This window comes from Prunus persica, chromosome G7 (genome assembly GCF_000346465.2).
Source record: "Prunus persica cultivar Lovell chromosome G7, Prunus_persica_NCBIv2, whole genome shotgun sequence".
Lineage (NCBI taxonomy): Eukaryota > Viridiplantae > Streptophyta > Magnoliopsida > Rosales > Rosaceae > Prunus > Prunus persica.
In genome coordinates this window covers 11,949,706-11,964,719 of record NC_034015.1, presented here as the reverse complement: position 1 = coordinate 11,964,719, position 15,014 = coordinate 11,949,706, and the positions used below count along the sequence as shown (strand labels likewise).

The window sequence follows — 15,014 nt, the reverse complement described above, 5'->3', positions numbered from 1 at the left end:
TTCTTATCATTTTTTTTTTTCCGTTTTGGAATGGGGTAATAATTGTTAAATATGGAGATTCATTAATTTTTTTTTGACACTTCACCCAAAAAAAAAAAAGATGGATGTATTCAATTGAGATTTTAAAAGACTATTTATGGATAAATAAGTCCAGTAGATTTTAAAAGACTATTTAAGCAAACATTCAAAGTTACAAGAGTCAATGAAAATGATAACAAAGAAACACAATTTTAACAAAGAAAAGTAAAAGCCAATAAAGTTTTCCCAGTCTTTTAATAGCCAATTTGATGTAGCTTCATGTCCTCCTAAGTAGCATTTCTCCACATATTTAAAGCTATGGTAGCCCTCCATGCATTAGCATTTTCTCATGCTGCTCTTGGGTTTGAACAATAGGTTCCAAATTATCTTCTTCATTAACTGGTAATACTGAAGATGAAGATTCGTCTATTGGTTCAATTGGAAATTCATCAGAACGACACTCTTTGCAAAGAAAGTTATGTAGTGCTACACATGCTAACACAAGCTCTACTTGTGTCTTAAATGGAAATGGAGGCGCTGACTTAAAAATTGTGATGGAGGCCGGTAGGATGGTTCATAGTGATTTGGTGCTATGAACGCATCATTGTTAGGATCATATGAAAAGTCTTCTATCCCGAAATCTCTATTTTCTTCCCCATAAGTTGTTGCATCGGTATCATCAGCGTCCATGCAATGGAGCTATTCCCAGTAGCAGTTCCACCCCCAACAACAATCTTCAAATCCTCATAATCAACTACACTTTTTTCTCGAAGTTTACTGTGACTTGGGTGGGACTAGCAAAGAACAAATTATTCATTGTTAATATATTGCAAATAACAAACTGTACTAAACTAGTAAGCTATTACTATATTTAAAAGATTATGAACTAAGCTCACCTTCAAGTAATCTTTCCATACTTTATCACTAGCAGTTAACGTCTTTGCAATTGGGTCCCACCCAAAGCCAGAGTTGTTAAGCATAAGCGTAGACATCTTGTTATATTGCTTCTTAAACCACTTCATTCGGCTCAAGTAATGATTATAAGTTTTTGGGAACCTAATTTTCGCATTAAGACGAGGAAATATCACTCTTTCTACATTTTGCTTGCTAAGTGACCCATTAGCATCATGCAATCCAGTATTGCTAGCATCCACCAAGAGGTGCAACAATTCATTGGCATCGTCCATAGTCCAAGATTCATAGTTCTCTTTCTCTTTGCCCTTTCCTTTGTTATTTCCTTGTTATGAATGCCCTATTTAACTTACTACTACAACATATATAAGAAATTTATTAGTTATTTCATAAGAATACTTATCATACTAAACAAGAAAAAAAAAGAAAAGAATTTCACTCATGTCCCTATTTTCTATTTTCTTTCTAACTTTGAAAAAGAATTTCACTCATGTCCCTATTTTCTATTTTCTTTCTAACTTTGGTGAATATTAATGGCAAGTCCCATGTCTTTGACATAGTTGCTAATAGTAGGAGAGGGATATGATGTAAAGGCTAGGATGATACGAATTGGCAATTGTCTCTGCCAAATCTTGTTTATATACACGTCACAATTAAACCTAAGACGCAGACCATATACACAAAGAACACTAATGAAATATATATATATATATATATATAAGACCATACAGTACATGATAGCCATAAACAGACAATAAACACAGACCATATATATATATATATACCATACAGTATATGATAGCCATAAACAGACAATAAACGCAGACCATAAACGCAGATATATATATATATATCTTTATACGTAGACCATAAACAGCAAGGAGTCAAAATTAATACATAGAATCATAGCGGTATTGTGATAAAACAAAAGTGTAAATGTATGTAGATCGACATTCCATCCATGAAAATAAAGATCAGAAAGTGACACTAGTAGTTTTTCTTTATATGAAATCTTTAACCATCAGAAGTAAGCTTTAAGGCAATTAATTCTATATCTTGCTATTGTTGAAGCCTGTACAAATCACCAAAGCCAATACGAGCAACAATAGCTAACCCATCAAAACCATATATGCAGACCATAAACAGCAATTGTTTGATTCTCCCATTTGTTGTATAGGCATGTAGCAAATATACAGACAATAAATGCAACAAGACACAACATGAGAAGGAAGCAAACCTTGTTCACGAAGAACTTCACGAAGAGCTGTTCAACTTCTCTAGCAGAAAAAAAAAATCTCACATAAAAAATCTGATAGGTTAGGGTGAGATTTTTTATAGGGTTTGGTATTTATACCTCCCACTAAAAAGTCACACAAATTCCTAATTTAAAAAAAATCCATCGAAATTAGCAAGTTTTTGAATATCAAAAGACTTTTTGTTACTTGTTTAAAGTCATGATTGAATACCACTAGATTTGGACACCATCTTTAAAATATCATAATAGTCCTGATTGAATACCACAAGACTTATTTAGATTATTTAAAAGTCTTAATTGAATACCACAAGACTTATTTATCCAAAAATAGTCTTTTAAAATCCTAATTGAATACACCCCGTAGCCTCACATGACTTATCCACAACACCGTAGGACTAGATACCGTGACTAACTATTGGTGTAGTAGTATTTACCTCTCTGTGATAAATAAAAGATGACATAAAGATTTTTACAAAAGGGAATTGAAAATTACAAAATGAGTTTGATATGTCAATAAAATATCAGTTCAATTTTTATTTAAACTTCACATTTAAAATGATTCTTCGTATATATGTAACTTTTAAGATGCTTATGTCATAGATATTAAACAAAGAATGATTTTAAATTTCTCATCAGGAAAATAAGGAGAATGATTTTATATTAGGGTACTTATTTATTATATTAAACTATAGGTGGCTAGTGGAGTCTTGTGTCAGAGCAATCCTGTATACCTTATAAGAGCATCTCTAAGGCCCTGTTTGGTTCATGAGACACTACAAGAAAAAACCTCTTTCGCCACGAAATCTTTTGTGACCAACTCAAATTTGGTCGCCAAGCAAGGTTATGGGAGACAAAGTTTTTTATTTCGTCGCCAATAATTTCGTCAAATTTATTAACTAATTGACCAGAAAATATGTCCGAATGGCTACCAAAAGATTTGGTCGCTAGGGGAGGAATTGGCGACCAATCACAAGATTGGTCGCCTTTAAGCTTGAAAATTATTGGCGACTAAATTATGTCGTCTCTAAAGTTGCTTGCGTCGTCTCTAAATTTGAGATGCCGCGAAAATATTTTGTGAGATACCGCCCAAATATTTCTTGAAACTTGGCGACCAATTTTTTTGGTCGCTGTTCCTGTAAAAAAGAATATAAAGTATTAAAACTGTGTCGTTTTCCTTATTTGACATGTTGGCAACCAAATAGCTTGGTGGCTGATTCTGGGAGACTATAAATTAAAAAAATTTCCCTAACCCGTTACTTCCCCCAATTTACTTCTCTCGTATCCACTCTCTCCACCGTCTTCCACACCACCGATGCCTTCAACTAAGTCCTCCACGAACGCTCGCAATGAAATCTTCCAACGATGCCGGCCAATCACTTATATACCCACTATCTCTTCATCCCCCTTCAGATTTCTCATGGTCCTTATTTCTCACTCTCTTTCCCAAAATCACCCTTCATCGATGCCAACCACTTGCTGCTACAACAACATATACTAGAGATTCTCTGCAATGTGCTCAGCCACATACCAACTCTGATTCAAAGGTGCTTTTATTATTTTTTGTTTATTTAGCTATTTTTCTGTAATTATTTGATTTTGATTCTGTAAAAATAAAATTTAGTTGGTTTTTGTCTTAGTAACGATGTGGTCGACCACCCCTCAACCACTTCTCATCTGCTGTCTCTATGTTAGGTATTAAAACTTCTCTGAATATTTTGAGTTACGAGTTTGGAATCATGGAAATGTTAAGATTTACCTTTTTTATATATTATTATTATGAAGATTTCTTGTGCTTGCGTTGCCTGGTGGTGTTTTGTAATTGATGCTTTGTTTCTTTGCTGGATCTTGCAGTGATTCAGCATTTTTCAGATTTCTTTGTTAAGCTTTCATTCAAGAACTTAATTCTTAAGGTCTTTTTATATTTTATTTATGTAAACTGTGAGAACAAATAAAAGAGAAGCAACCTTGATTGAGCACTGCCATTTGAGAATTTTCCATTATGGATAATTGTAGCTATTAAAGACTTGAAGGCCCCATCAGACAACCAAGAGACCAACGCTAGGCTGTGAATCTATTGTTGTAGATGGTAGGTTTCAGCATCCTTTGTTTTCCCTCTCTTTATTAGAAATAAAAAATTGTGCCACCATTTTATTTCTTTCTTGTGCCTTTTAAAAATTCTTGTTTGGCTCATATTCTTTTGAAACTTAACTTTTAAAGACCCTGCATTATAATTTTTTTTTCCTTCTCTTTTCATATATCGGAGGACTTCAATGAATTCACTTAAATTGATAAGGTCTCTAGTCTGCAAGAGATAATTTTTTTTTCCTTCTCTTTTCATATATCGGAGGACTTCAATGAATTCACTTAAATTGATAAGGTCTCTAGTCTGCAAGAGATATTTGGTTATGTACTGTGAATAAGTATATGTTATTGATGTAATTTTGTATTCCCTGTTTCCATTTTAAAAGATCTTTTTGCTAGTGTTTAAATTTCAACCGAGAAGAAGCGAGTATTCTAAAGGTTGCTGTTATACATTATACGTATGTCCTTTGGGAAAGTTTTTCTAACATGACTAGGATTTTGAAGTTGAAGTGGGTCTAACATGACTAGGAACTTGCGTATCTGATTTTCAAACATCTGAGATGAAATTTTTCTCTCATTTTTGGCTAATGGAGATTGTGAATTGGCAATCAAGTTGAGGAGCTATTTAAAAACATACATTGCCTATTTGATTTGGATTTTCTATTTTTCTCTGGTTTGATGTAGCAGTAGCCATTTTGATTTTGCTAGAAGATTTAGCTATAAGGAATTGCTTTCTGTTGTTTGAAACCAAACCAAATTCTCATTTGAAGCAATAAGTTTCTAGGAATCTGTTATACACATGAACTTATTTGATGACTGCAAATACCTATATTAATTTCTTGGACCTTGATTTGGAAAAGGGAGTGAAGGAGAGTGACTTCTAAACTGATTTTTAAGAGTTATATTCATTAACGAAAAGAGGTATATCTCATTTTTGCTTAAAATTTTGTTCCCATTATCCAATTGAAACTGTTAGCTAAACAGTGTGTAGTTGAAGATAAACAAGGTTGATCTTTTTCTCTTTATTTCAGTGTAGTATGGTGCTCCTATTTTTGTGTTTGTAATGTGCAAGATGAACTATAATAAGAAGAAGAAATCTTGTTAGGCACTGAGGTCTTCCGGTTAAGGTTGTGATTGATTACAACATGATGGCAATCTAGTAATCACAGTGATGATTATAGTGATTTAGATTGATAAGGTAGTGTTTTGTGCTTTAACTTTCAAATGATATGCCATTGGCATTACAGGTGGGTTAGAGTTCTTTCTTTCTAGGAAGTGCAATTAAGTCTTAAGGTGCTTGGGTATTGCAGCTTGTTTTCATTTTACCTTGCTGATGCCCCTTTGGTCCACATCATAATTTTTCTGTTTGAGAAATTAGATATATCATTGTCTTTGTGTTTTTATTAATTTTTAACACTAGAAAGAATTATATTTTAAATTAAAGCTGGTCCTAAATCAAAATACCTGCATAGCTCTGCCAAGGACTTCTGCACTATTGTTATTATTGTTATTAGTTCACTAAATAGGTTGAATAGAATATGAGATGCTTCCTTTGTGAGAAAAAGCTCTGTAACCTCTATGTACTCATTTAAGCATACCCACTCTCTTTCCCCAAAACTTTCTGATGGCTTGAGTTATTTTCCACTCTCTGCCCCCAGACCATCTACCCTTCAGTTCGCTTTATCTTATAATGTGTTTAGAACAATGTCATTTAGGTGTCTTTAACTTTACCGGGGTAGTATCCTGTTTTTCCATGTCAAATTTATTTGAGGTGGAAGGATTTGGTTTGGGGTTTTGGACAGAGGACCATTTGAGGTAAGAACCTCTTCTTCCTATTACACTTGGTTCCATTTAAGGTGTGGATTATACTTTGGATTTTATGATTTATGTTATCTAATGGGTTTGTGCCATGCATAATATTAGTCTTTACATTGGTTTTTCGTAACTGTTTCCCTTCTTTATTTGTGGTAATTGATGATTTGATTTCTGTTATTATCACAAAGGTATGCTTTGACAATCGATATTGAGAGCTATGAAAAATGAATTCAATTTTTTAAAGTTGGTTTATTGAAGACCAGCAATCAGTTTTCTTATGTCGAACTCTTTTTTGATGGCTTATTTAGTTAAGATTGTGAATTTCAGTTTTGGTCTCTCTCTCTCTCTCTATATATATATATATATATGTTAATTTTAATTTTCTTGGTTTTGGCATCTTCTTGAGCATATTTCCTTATTTTGTTTCTTTTGTAAAGGAAGATGATGAGTTTGAGAAGGTCAAGCAAACAATTGGGAGTGTTTGGGAATTCCACGATATTAGATCACAGCCCCTATCCCACAGGTGTTAAAGATCATGACTACAAAACTTGAGGATACAAAAGGCATAGTATACATGTATTTTGTTTTGTTCAAAATAGTATACAAGCTTGGTAATAGTCTTAGAGTGGGGAAATAATGATTGCAGAACTTGGGTTTACCAAGGGCAAGAATATATGGAGCTTGGCCTCCAGTCTTTCAGTGGAATTTGGATATGTTATGTGTACTTGAATGACTAGTACACTTGTGTACTTTTGAATGAGAGAAATTTGTATTCATGTAATTTCCTATTGATCTATTGATCTAAATTTATTGTTTTTCGAAATTACAATATGTTAATGCACAAAAGGTTAAATTATCACAAAACATAATATAAATAAAATAAATAAAAACACAAAATATACATATTTTAGCGACCAACTGTGCGAGCTTTAGCGACCAAATCTGGTAGTCACCAAAAACTATCGGCGACCAACCAATCTATTGGTCGCCTAATCCTTCTTCAGTTCGCGGCAAATTTTGGTATTTTTGCGGGAACCTGTCTTTATAGGCGACGAACTAATTAGTGAAAGGCGACGAAACCAATTGGTCGCATAAAGGTTTTGGCGACGAAAATTTTTTTTCGTCACCTTTTGTCACTTTTACTTTCAGCCACGAGCCTTAGGCGACCAAGCTAGCGACGAAATTCTTTCGTCGCTAAAGGCTTTTGGCGACGAATTGACAGCTTTTAGCGACCAAAACCGGTGGTCGCCAAAAGGGTTTTTCCTTGTAGTGAGAAATGAGACTTGAGAATGAGAAATCAATTATTTTCCCATGTTTGGTAAGTTCAGGCATGAGAAATCATTGCCTAGCCCATGGGAAAGTAAGGGGAAAAATGAAGCCATCCTCCCAACTTGGGTTTTGTTTTCCCTCTTCATGGGAAAGTTTGGGGAAATGAACCAACCTTAAATACACATTTTTCATGACTATTTTGTCCCCATTAACAATTTAAAATTACAATATATCATTAAATGCATTCTTTTTTTATTTATTTAATTTAATATGAGTATAATTGAAAATTTATACAAACTTTGTTTTCCATTCCTACTCAAAACAAACATGTGGAAGGAAATAAAGTGCTATCTCCCGATTACTTTCTCAGCATTACCAAACGTGAGAAATGAATATTTCATTTTCTATCCCTTGGGAAATGACATGAGAAATGATTTCCCCTCAAATTCATTCTGTGAACCAAACGGTGCCTAAGGGAAGAAGCAAATGAGTAGGCAAACCATACGGTAAAATATACCTACTCTCCCCAATAAGGCAATATTGCCTACTTCAAAGTGAAAAGGTATATTAGACCCCACTTACTTTTTATAATAAAATATCATATTCATTCTCTCACATACTTTTTATAAAATATAATAGTAAATGTAAAAGATAAAAATAAATAATATAATAATAGTTTGTAGACTTGCATTGCCTAGTCCCTTGGAGTGACCAATTTTTTTCATGAGACAAATGGGTAGGCAACGTGCCACATAGGTTGTTATAGTACAATTTTGCCTATTTCATTTGCCTCTTCCCTTGGAGATGCTCTAAGCTCAAGGTTTTGTTGAATCAATATTGCAACAAATTGCAAAGGACCCATTATAGTGTAGTGGTTTGGAGCAATTGCTCCTCCAGGTAGTTCTGGGTTTGAGTCCTAGCATCAGTGTAGTGTGTGTGAGTTTAGTATATTATTGCCTCTCTCAAAAAGAAAGATCCTCAAAAAAAAAATTGCAACAAATTATTTTTGTAAAAAAATTTTAATGATTGCAACACATTACATTTCACTACCTGAGCCTATTGAGCAGAATCAATAATCATAAGAAAGAAACAGCCAACTGTTAGAGTCTTAATTGAAGAAAATAAACCATTCAATTGCAGAAGCAAACAAACAGTACTCAATTGACACAACATATGTGGATTATACTTAAACTTCTAATTCATATAGCAGAAAAAATCATGTTAATCTGCATTATTATGAGGCATCGGGTATCGGCACACAGGACACAAGTGACTGGTCTCCAGCCACTCAACAATGCAATCTTCATGGTAAAGATGAGAGCAAGGCAAGCGACGAGCATGTCCACCAAAATCATCCTCACCAAAGTTCTCCATACAAATAACACAAGTACCATCCAAGCCATCAACGCTCACTTCCTCCAAGCCCTCAATGGACGACGCCGTCGCGGGAACGAACGGGAAGCCAAGACCATAAACCATTTGATAATCATTGACAAAGTGCATCCGGAAAATGACGTGCTCTATGCCCACAACAAAAATATTATCAGGCTCAATGGTGAGGTCTTGAGACTCAACAAACGCACTAAATAGTTTGTTAACAACAGATTGGTGCTCATGTTCTGGGATGTTTAGAGTGTTGAGAACCTCAGTGACCATGGGGACTACTGTGTGCCTGCCCGTATTGGATAATAGCTCGGCAGAGCTGGCACAAGGAACCCTAATGGTTGTTTCAGTGATGAGGTCGAGTGGTTCTTGGATAATTCGTACAGGGTGTTCAAAATTATCATCTTCTGCCATCGTCCAAGCGTTGTCGGTCGAGCTGTAGAGCTCGAACTTGATTGGAACTCCTTGGTTCTGGTTCTGGGACAGGTTGTTGAGGGTGGGTTCTTCGGTTGTTTTCCGGACATGGATACAATAGTAGTCACTCTCATCGATTAGCATGCTTGAGGAATGTTGAAGAATGGGGAGGGCCAGTTAACAATGGAGGAGAATGAGGATACCTACAAGGTTTAGGGGTTAAATACATGAAGCTCAGTACAGAAACGAAGAGAGGGAGAGGGAGAGGTAAATTGAATTTAGGACATTTTTAGGAATAGGTTTTACTTTATTTTTTTACCGTTTAAAGTTAATGGATTCCTAATTAGCTTGGATGTAAAAAAAAAATTTTGGTACATAGGGGGGGCTAAAGCCCCGCTTGGATGTAATTTTGACTAGAATCATAATATATATATATATATATATATATATTGGTTTTTTACTTCAATAAAGTAAAGAAAATTTTTTCTTTTTGAAAACGAGCGATAACATTAAAACAACGAAACTACAAAAAATCTTCAACTAAAACATCGTAAATGATTGGAAGAGGATCCTAAACCAAGAAGGTGTGTTAATTAACCTTAACGAGCAATGCGATGCACCACCGCATTAGCTAAAGAAGGCTTATTCTTTAATTAAGTGGTGAGAGAGAGTTTGGAAAGAGCATTTTCAATCGATATAGCACGTGACATGTAATGATAAGAATTGAATGATAAAATTGTTTAAAATGAGTAGTCACATCCTTTCACTACATTAATTTGAAGGCATCAAGCTTGATGTCAAAATTGGCATCCCACTTAAAGCCATGATGCCCTTAGTTCTAATTAGGATGGGGTACATGGTGGGAATACCAACATAACCAAAGAAGAAAAAAAGAATTAAAGAGGCTCATTATTTTTTATGAAAGTGAGTAAGCTCAAAATTGGCATCCAACATGGTGGGATGTCGACCTCTACTTCCGCCGTACTTTATATACGTATACATATTAGGTTTGTTCTTCTCTGTAGATTACTACTACAATCATAGATTCTTCTAGATTTTAGTTCTCTTTCTTTATTCCTTCCCCAAATAAAAGCAACACAACACCTAATTGACTAACCTTTGTAACTATTTTTGGAGTTGAATGACATGTAACTCCGAGTATAGTTAAGGGACCATTGCTACAAAAAAACTCGGCAAAAATCTTGTTGTGTGGATTTTTATAACTTCAAACTCACACACTCTCAAATTGTGGTTACTAGACCAAATTGTGGTCCCTTTGGCAATGTTTTTATTTCATTTTTAAATTAATTTTTTTTATACACGTGATATTAGGGGAGGGGGGATACAAACACAAGACTTTAGGTACAGAGATAACTACTCTTAACCATTTAAGCTATAAGCCCCTTGCAAAATAAATAAAAAAACTTGTTCCTTTTGTTTGTTGGTGGAAAGAAGTTGTGGATTCAGTAGCATATTAGGTTTGTTCTTTTGTAGATCATGCTTAATCCAGCGATGTAAGATATAGAGTTGTTTGTGCAACTTTTGTCTGCTTTAATTTTGTTTTTTAGGGTGTTAGTTTTGTTGCTTTTCTGAGCTTGGTAATTTGGATGTATGTATCCCATTTAACGTTAATTCGATCTATTGACAATTTTGGTTGCTCAAACAAGCAGTATTGATCTATGCATGTATGAGTTACAAATTATTTTGGAAGTACATGTAACAAGATAGATTCTTTGAACCTTACACCTCACTCATATATAATTAAGGAATACTCTGATGGGGTTCTTGCCGGCTATTTTCTTACTCTGGTTAGTAACATTTTGTTTAATTACCAAAATAGATTAAAGAGAGAGAGGGAAGAGAGATGGGAAAGGAGGAAAATTCGTAAACATTTCCTACATTGTGGTTATTTGGTATTACCAAACCTGCCCTTAAGTTTCTATTTTATTTCAATAGTTATCCTTAAAAAAATTCAACTAGAAAATAAAAAACTGCCCTTATGTTATTTTTCAGCTTCAACAACTCTGCCCGTAGAGTCTTAGGGCTTAATCAACTTAGGCTTAATGCCCTCATAATCAGGCATAATTTTTAATTGGGCCTCAGTTTTTTTTATGAGAAAAAGGAAATTACCAGAGAAATCCTCTCAAGCACGGACTCCCCAAAAGATCAAAATAAAATGAGTTTGCAACATTTCCCACAAACGGGAAGAATTGAAAGCATGACTTAAACTAGCCACAGAATCCCCCGTGAAATTGACTTCCTGATAAATGCCAGAATTGAACTTCATCACAGAAGGAGCAAAGAGCCTTCATATCCTAAATTGGGCGTGAGTTTTCAAGGCGGATTGGTGGATTACTGGGTATTATTATTATTATTTTTTAAAATTAAACCAAATACCCTTTTTAGCTTCCGTGATTTGTATGAAATCTGTACAAATTGAAAATATTGTGCAACTAATTTGATCATGGCATATTGCAAGTATCAATTATATGGGCCTAATTCTTGACAAATTTTCACATCCCATAATCACTGATTAAATCAATCAAGATGCATATGTCTGATTTAAACAAAACCTGATTTAGAATTTCAATGAATGATTGAAAAATTTATGAAGCTCCTGGACAGATTTTTGCATCCTGTAATCACTTCAAATTCCCACAAATCAAGAGTCAGTGATTTAGTTGCTTTTATCATTCTCTTTTACTCCCCCTATAAATTTCACTCCTTGAGCCCCTCACTCAATATCTCTAGATCTCTCTTCTCTCGGCTCCCTCAAGAAAGAGAGTAGAGAGAAAAAAAAGAAAAGAAAATATGGGATTCGCTCAAGCAAAAGGTCTAGTGCTTGTGCAGATCTCAGTGCTTCTACTGAGCTGCTTCATTGTGCTTGGTAAAGAAATTGAGTCTTTGGCACCCAATTCTCATGCACCAAGCCATGCACCGGTTCATCCTCCAAGCCATGCACCGGCTCACTCACCAAGTCACCACCATCACCACCACCACGGCCACCCTCCCAGCCACGCACCAGTTCACCCTCATAGCCATTCACCGGTTCATCCACCAAGCCATTCACCGGTTCATCCTCCAAGCCATGCACCGGCTCAGTCACCAACTCACCACCACCATCACCATGGTCATCCTCCCAGCCACGCTCCGGTTCACCCACCAAGCCAATCGCCGGTTCACCCTCCTAGCCATTCACCGGTTCACCCTCCAAGCCATGCACCGGCTCACTCACCAAGTCACCACCACCACAGTCACCCTCCCAGCCACGCACCGGTTCACCCACCTAGCCACGCCCCGGTTCAACCCCCTAGCCACCCTCCCACTCACCATTCACCATCCCCCAGTCCAAGCCACCCCCCGGTTCACCCTCCACAATCTCCACCAAAGAGCTTTGTAGCGGTTCAAGGCATTGTCTATTGCAAATCCTGCAAGTACTCTAAGGTTGATACCCTCTTGGGTGCCTCACCACTTCAAGGTTAGTCATCCAAATTTATTTGTCTACCTTATAGATTTATAAACTTCTACAAATTAACAAATTTAAACCCAATTGCAGGGGCTACTGTGAAGCTGCAGTGCAACGACACTAAGAAGCCACTAGTGGTCAAAGCCAAGACAGACAAGAAGGGTTACTTCTTCATCACGGCACCCAAGCACATAACCTCCCATGGGGTCCACAAGTGCAAGGTCTCGCTTGTCTCTTCACCATCTGCCTCGTGCTCTAAGCCGTCTGATTTCCAGGGTGGTCTAAGGGGTGCCATCTTGAAGCCAGAGAAGCCATTTGTCTCCGGAAAACTCCCATTTTTCCTCTACTCCGTTGGCCCATTTGCCTTCGAGCCTAAATGCCATCATTAATTTATTTGCAGTTGTCTCTGTGGAACTGGTTTTCATCTAGGGTAATAATGTGCTATTGCCAACAGAATGTCCTGGATGTTTGTTTTATAATAATAATAATAATAATGAATTAATAAACTTCAGGAATTACAGCTTCTATTATTTGCTTTGTTATATATTACTTTTATTCTGCTAGCATTCTGAATGAATACCAATTGCTCGACCTTGTTGCACTACTATCATTAAACTTAAAAATAAAAAAAATCAAAGACTACCAATAAAATGGGTTTGGACCTGGCTTAATTAAGCCCTTGATTTCAAGTGGACCAAAATTAGTCCAGGTCTTAATTAAGCCCTTGTTTTGTTAAAGGCATGATTGGTGCTAAATAGCCCAATCCTGTCCTATCCTGTTTAAAAAACAAGGCCTAAATTTTTGGCCATCACCATTCACTTTATTTAAAATTCATGATGATTTTGCAGTTGCTTTGAATCACCAAAAACGTGCCTCAAACTTATGCACAAAACAGATGCCAAGAGCAGTTGTACTGGGCAAAAGTGTTGGAACAAACACAATGATGCTGGACATGAATGCATTGCCAATGTTGCTGGCACTGATTATGCTTGTTATTGATTCTTCAATTGTTAGCAATTTGTTCGAGTCTTTCTTTGATAAAAGAAAGAGCAAATAAATTTCTATATTCTATGTACGAGGGAATAATTTGAATATTATTGTCAAGGAAAAAAGCAATTGGCCAAGATCGATCTTTATATTTAGCAATGTTTGATTTTTCAAGTGAGTCTTTCTTTGATAAAAGAAACAATTTTATTGATCAAATAGAGTTTTAATCTTTCAACAAAAACTCGAGAGTTTTAATCTTTGTAAGAATCTTCTTGTGCTTAGTTGATTGCCTGGTCAAAATAACGACCCCTAATTTTTCCCAGTGGTAGATTTGTAGGTGAACATGTTCTGATGTTGAGCTTGTGTGTTTTTGATCTGCATACTTTCATTAAGTCATTCTGCTTATCATTCTGGTTGCTTGTAAAACGTTTGAATGGATGCACACACCTTGATCAGTTGTTGCTAGCACTGGGGAGTCCTAGATTGACAGATCCTTCTGAGTACCTAGGTTGTCACTTAGAATTCTTCTAGGCTTATAAGTTAAATTGGTTGGTTACAGATCTGGTTATTGTTGTAGCAATGTTCTTGAGTCCATCACTAGTTGTTGACTAGTCATATTGTAGCTTGGTACAACGATTTATTTTCTCTTAAGATATGTCTAGTTGGTCTTAGTTTAAGACATATTCACCTAAAAACCAATTTCAATTTTACCCATGTCCGCATACTGCTAATAGGATGAACCCCTGCACAATCTTTGTTCTTTATTCTCTTTTTTCCCATTTATCTAATAAATTTCTGTCGCCTTTTATCAAAAAATCAAATTGCCTTATTTGAATTTCCAACGCAAAGGCTGTTGTGGCCATTCCATTTATAAAACATTTAAAACTTCAGCTTCAATAAGTAAAATAACATATTAAAAGTATTTTGAAATACTCATATGATATTTAAAGTTATATATATAGATATATATATATATATATATACAGAGAGCTTTCATTGAGGGATCCTTCAAATAAGCTTATTTGAGGGATACTCCTTGTAGGCCCCACTCCGGATTGTATTTCACTAATCCAAACCGTCTATTTTGTAGATACTCATTCAGAGATCATCTCTACAAAAAATCACTTGAATCAAATATCATTTGACCACTCAATTGAGTTATTGAAATTTTAGTATTTTCTTGAAGCACCGTGTTCATTGATTTTGTAAGACACAATTGGATATCGAAACGGGTTCCGATTTGTCTAATTTTTTGTAAGGATGATCTATGAATGAAGACCTAAAAAATAGATGGTTTGAATCATTGGGAAAAAAATTGTAGGGTACCCTAAAAGGCGTCCCTCAAATAAAATTATTTGAGGGATCCCTCAATAGAAGGGGACTGATATATATATATATATATATATAGGAGGC

At 35.4% G+C, this 15,014-nt stretch overlaps 3 protein-coding genes and 1 long non-coding RNA gene across 4 annotated transcripts; 2 read left to right on the top strand and 2 right to left on the bottom strand.

Annotated features, from left to right (window-relative positions):
- LOC18771838 (uncharacterized protein At2g29880) lies at positions 648-1,477 on the bottom strand. The gene is made up of 3 exons (XM_020568978.1): positions 1,450-1,477; positions 915-1,255; positions 648-812 (listed from the first exon to the last, which is right to left on the bottom strand). The coding sequence occupies exons 1-3, from the start codon at positions 1,475-1,477 to the stop codon at positions 648-650; spliced, it is 534 nt and encodes a 177-aa protein (XP_020424567.1).
- Positions 3,314-6,901, top strand: LOC109950462. Its single transcript, XR_002272683.1, has 3 exons — positions 3,314-3,729; positions 3,823-3,877; positions 6,520-6,901. It is a non-coding gene; the product is annotated as an uncharacterized LOC109950462 (long non-coding RNA).
- LOC18770107 lies at positions 8,573-9,292 on the bottom strand. The gene has a single exon (XM_020568977.1). The coding sequence runs from the start codon at positions 9,290-9,292 to the stop codon at positions 8,573-8,575; it is 720 nt and encodes a 239-aa protein (XP_020424566.1).
- On the top strand, positions 11,731-13,003 carry LOC109950391 (non-classical arabinogalactan protein 31-like). The gene is made up of 2 exons (XM_020568976.1): positions 11,731-12,626; positions 12,705-13,003. The coding sequence occupies exons 1-2, from the start codon at positions 11,960-11,962 to the stop codon at positions 13,001-13,003; spliced, it is 966 nt and encodes a 321-aa protein (XP_020424565.1). The 5' UTR covers positions 11,731-11,959.

Coding starts and splice junctions, on each gene's coding strand:
- LOC18770107 (XM_020568977.1), bottom strand. CDS start 9,292: ATGCTAATCGATGAGAGTGACTACTATTGTATCCATGTCCGGAAAACA.
- LOC18771838 (XM_020568978.1), bottom strand. CDS start 1,477: ATGGGACTTGCCATTAATATTCACCAAA. Junction 1,256..1,449: donor TGCCATTAATATTCACCAAA/GTTAGAAAGAAA, acceptor ATTCATAACAAG/GAAATAACAAAGGAAAGGGC. Junction 813..914: donor TATGGAAAGATTACTTGAAG/GTGAGCTTAGTT, acceptor GTTCTTTGCTAG/TCCCACCCAAGTCACAGTAA.
- LOC109950391 (XM_020568976.1), top strand. CDS start 11,960: ATGGGATTCGCTCAAGCAAAAGGTCTAGTGCTTGTGCAGATCTCAGTG. Junction 12,627..12,704: donor GGGTGCCTCACCACTTCAAG/GTTAGTCATCCA, acceptor ACCCAATTGCAG/GGGCTACTGTGAAGCTGCAG.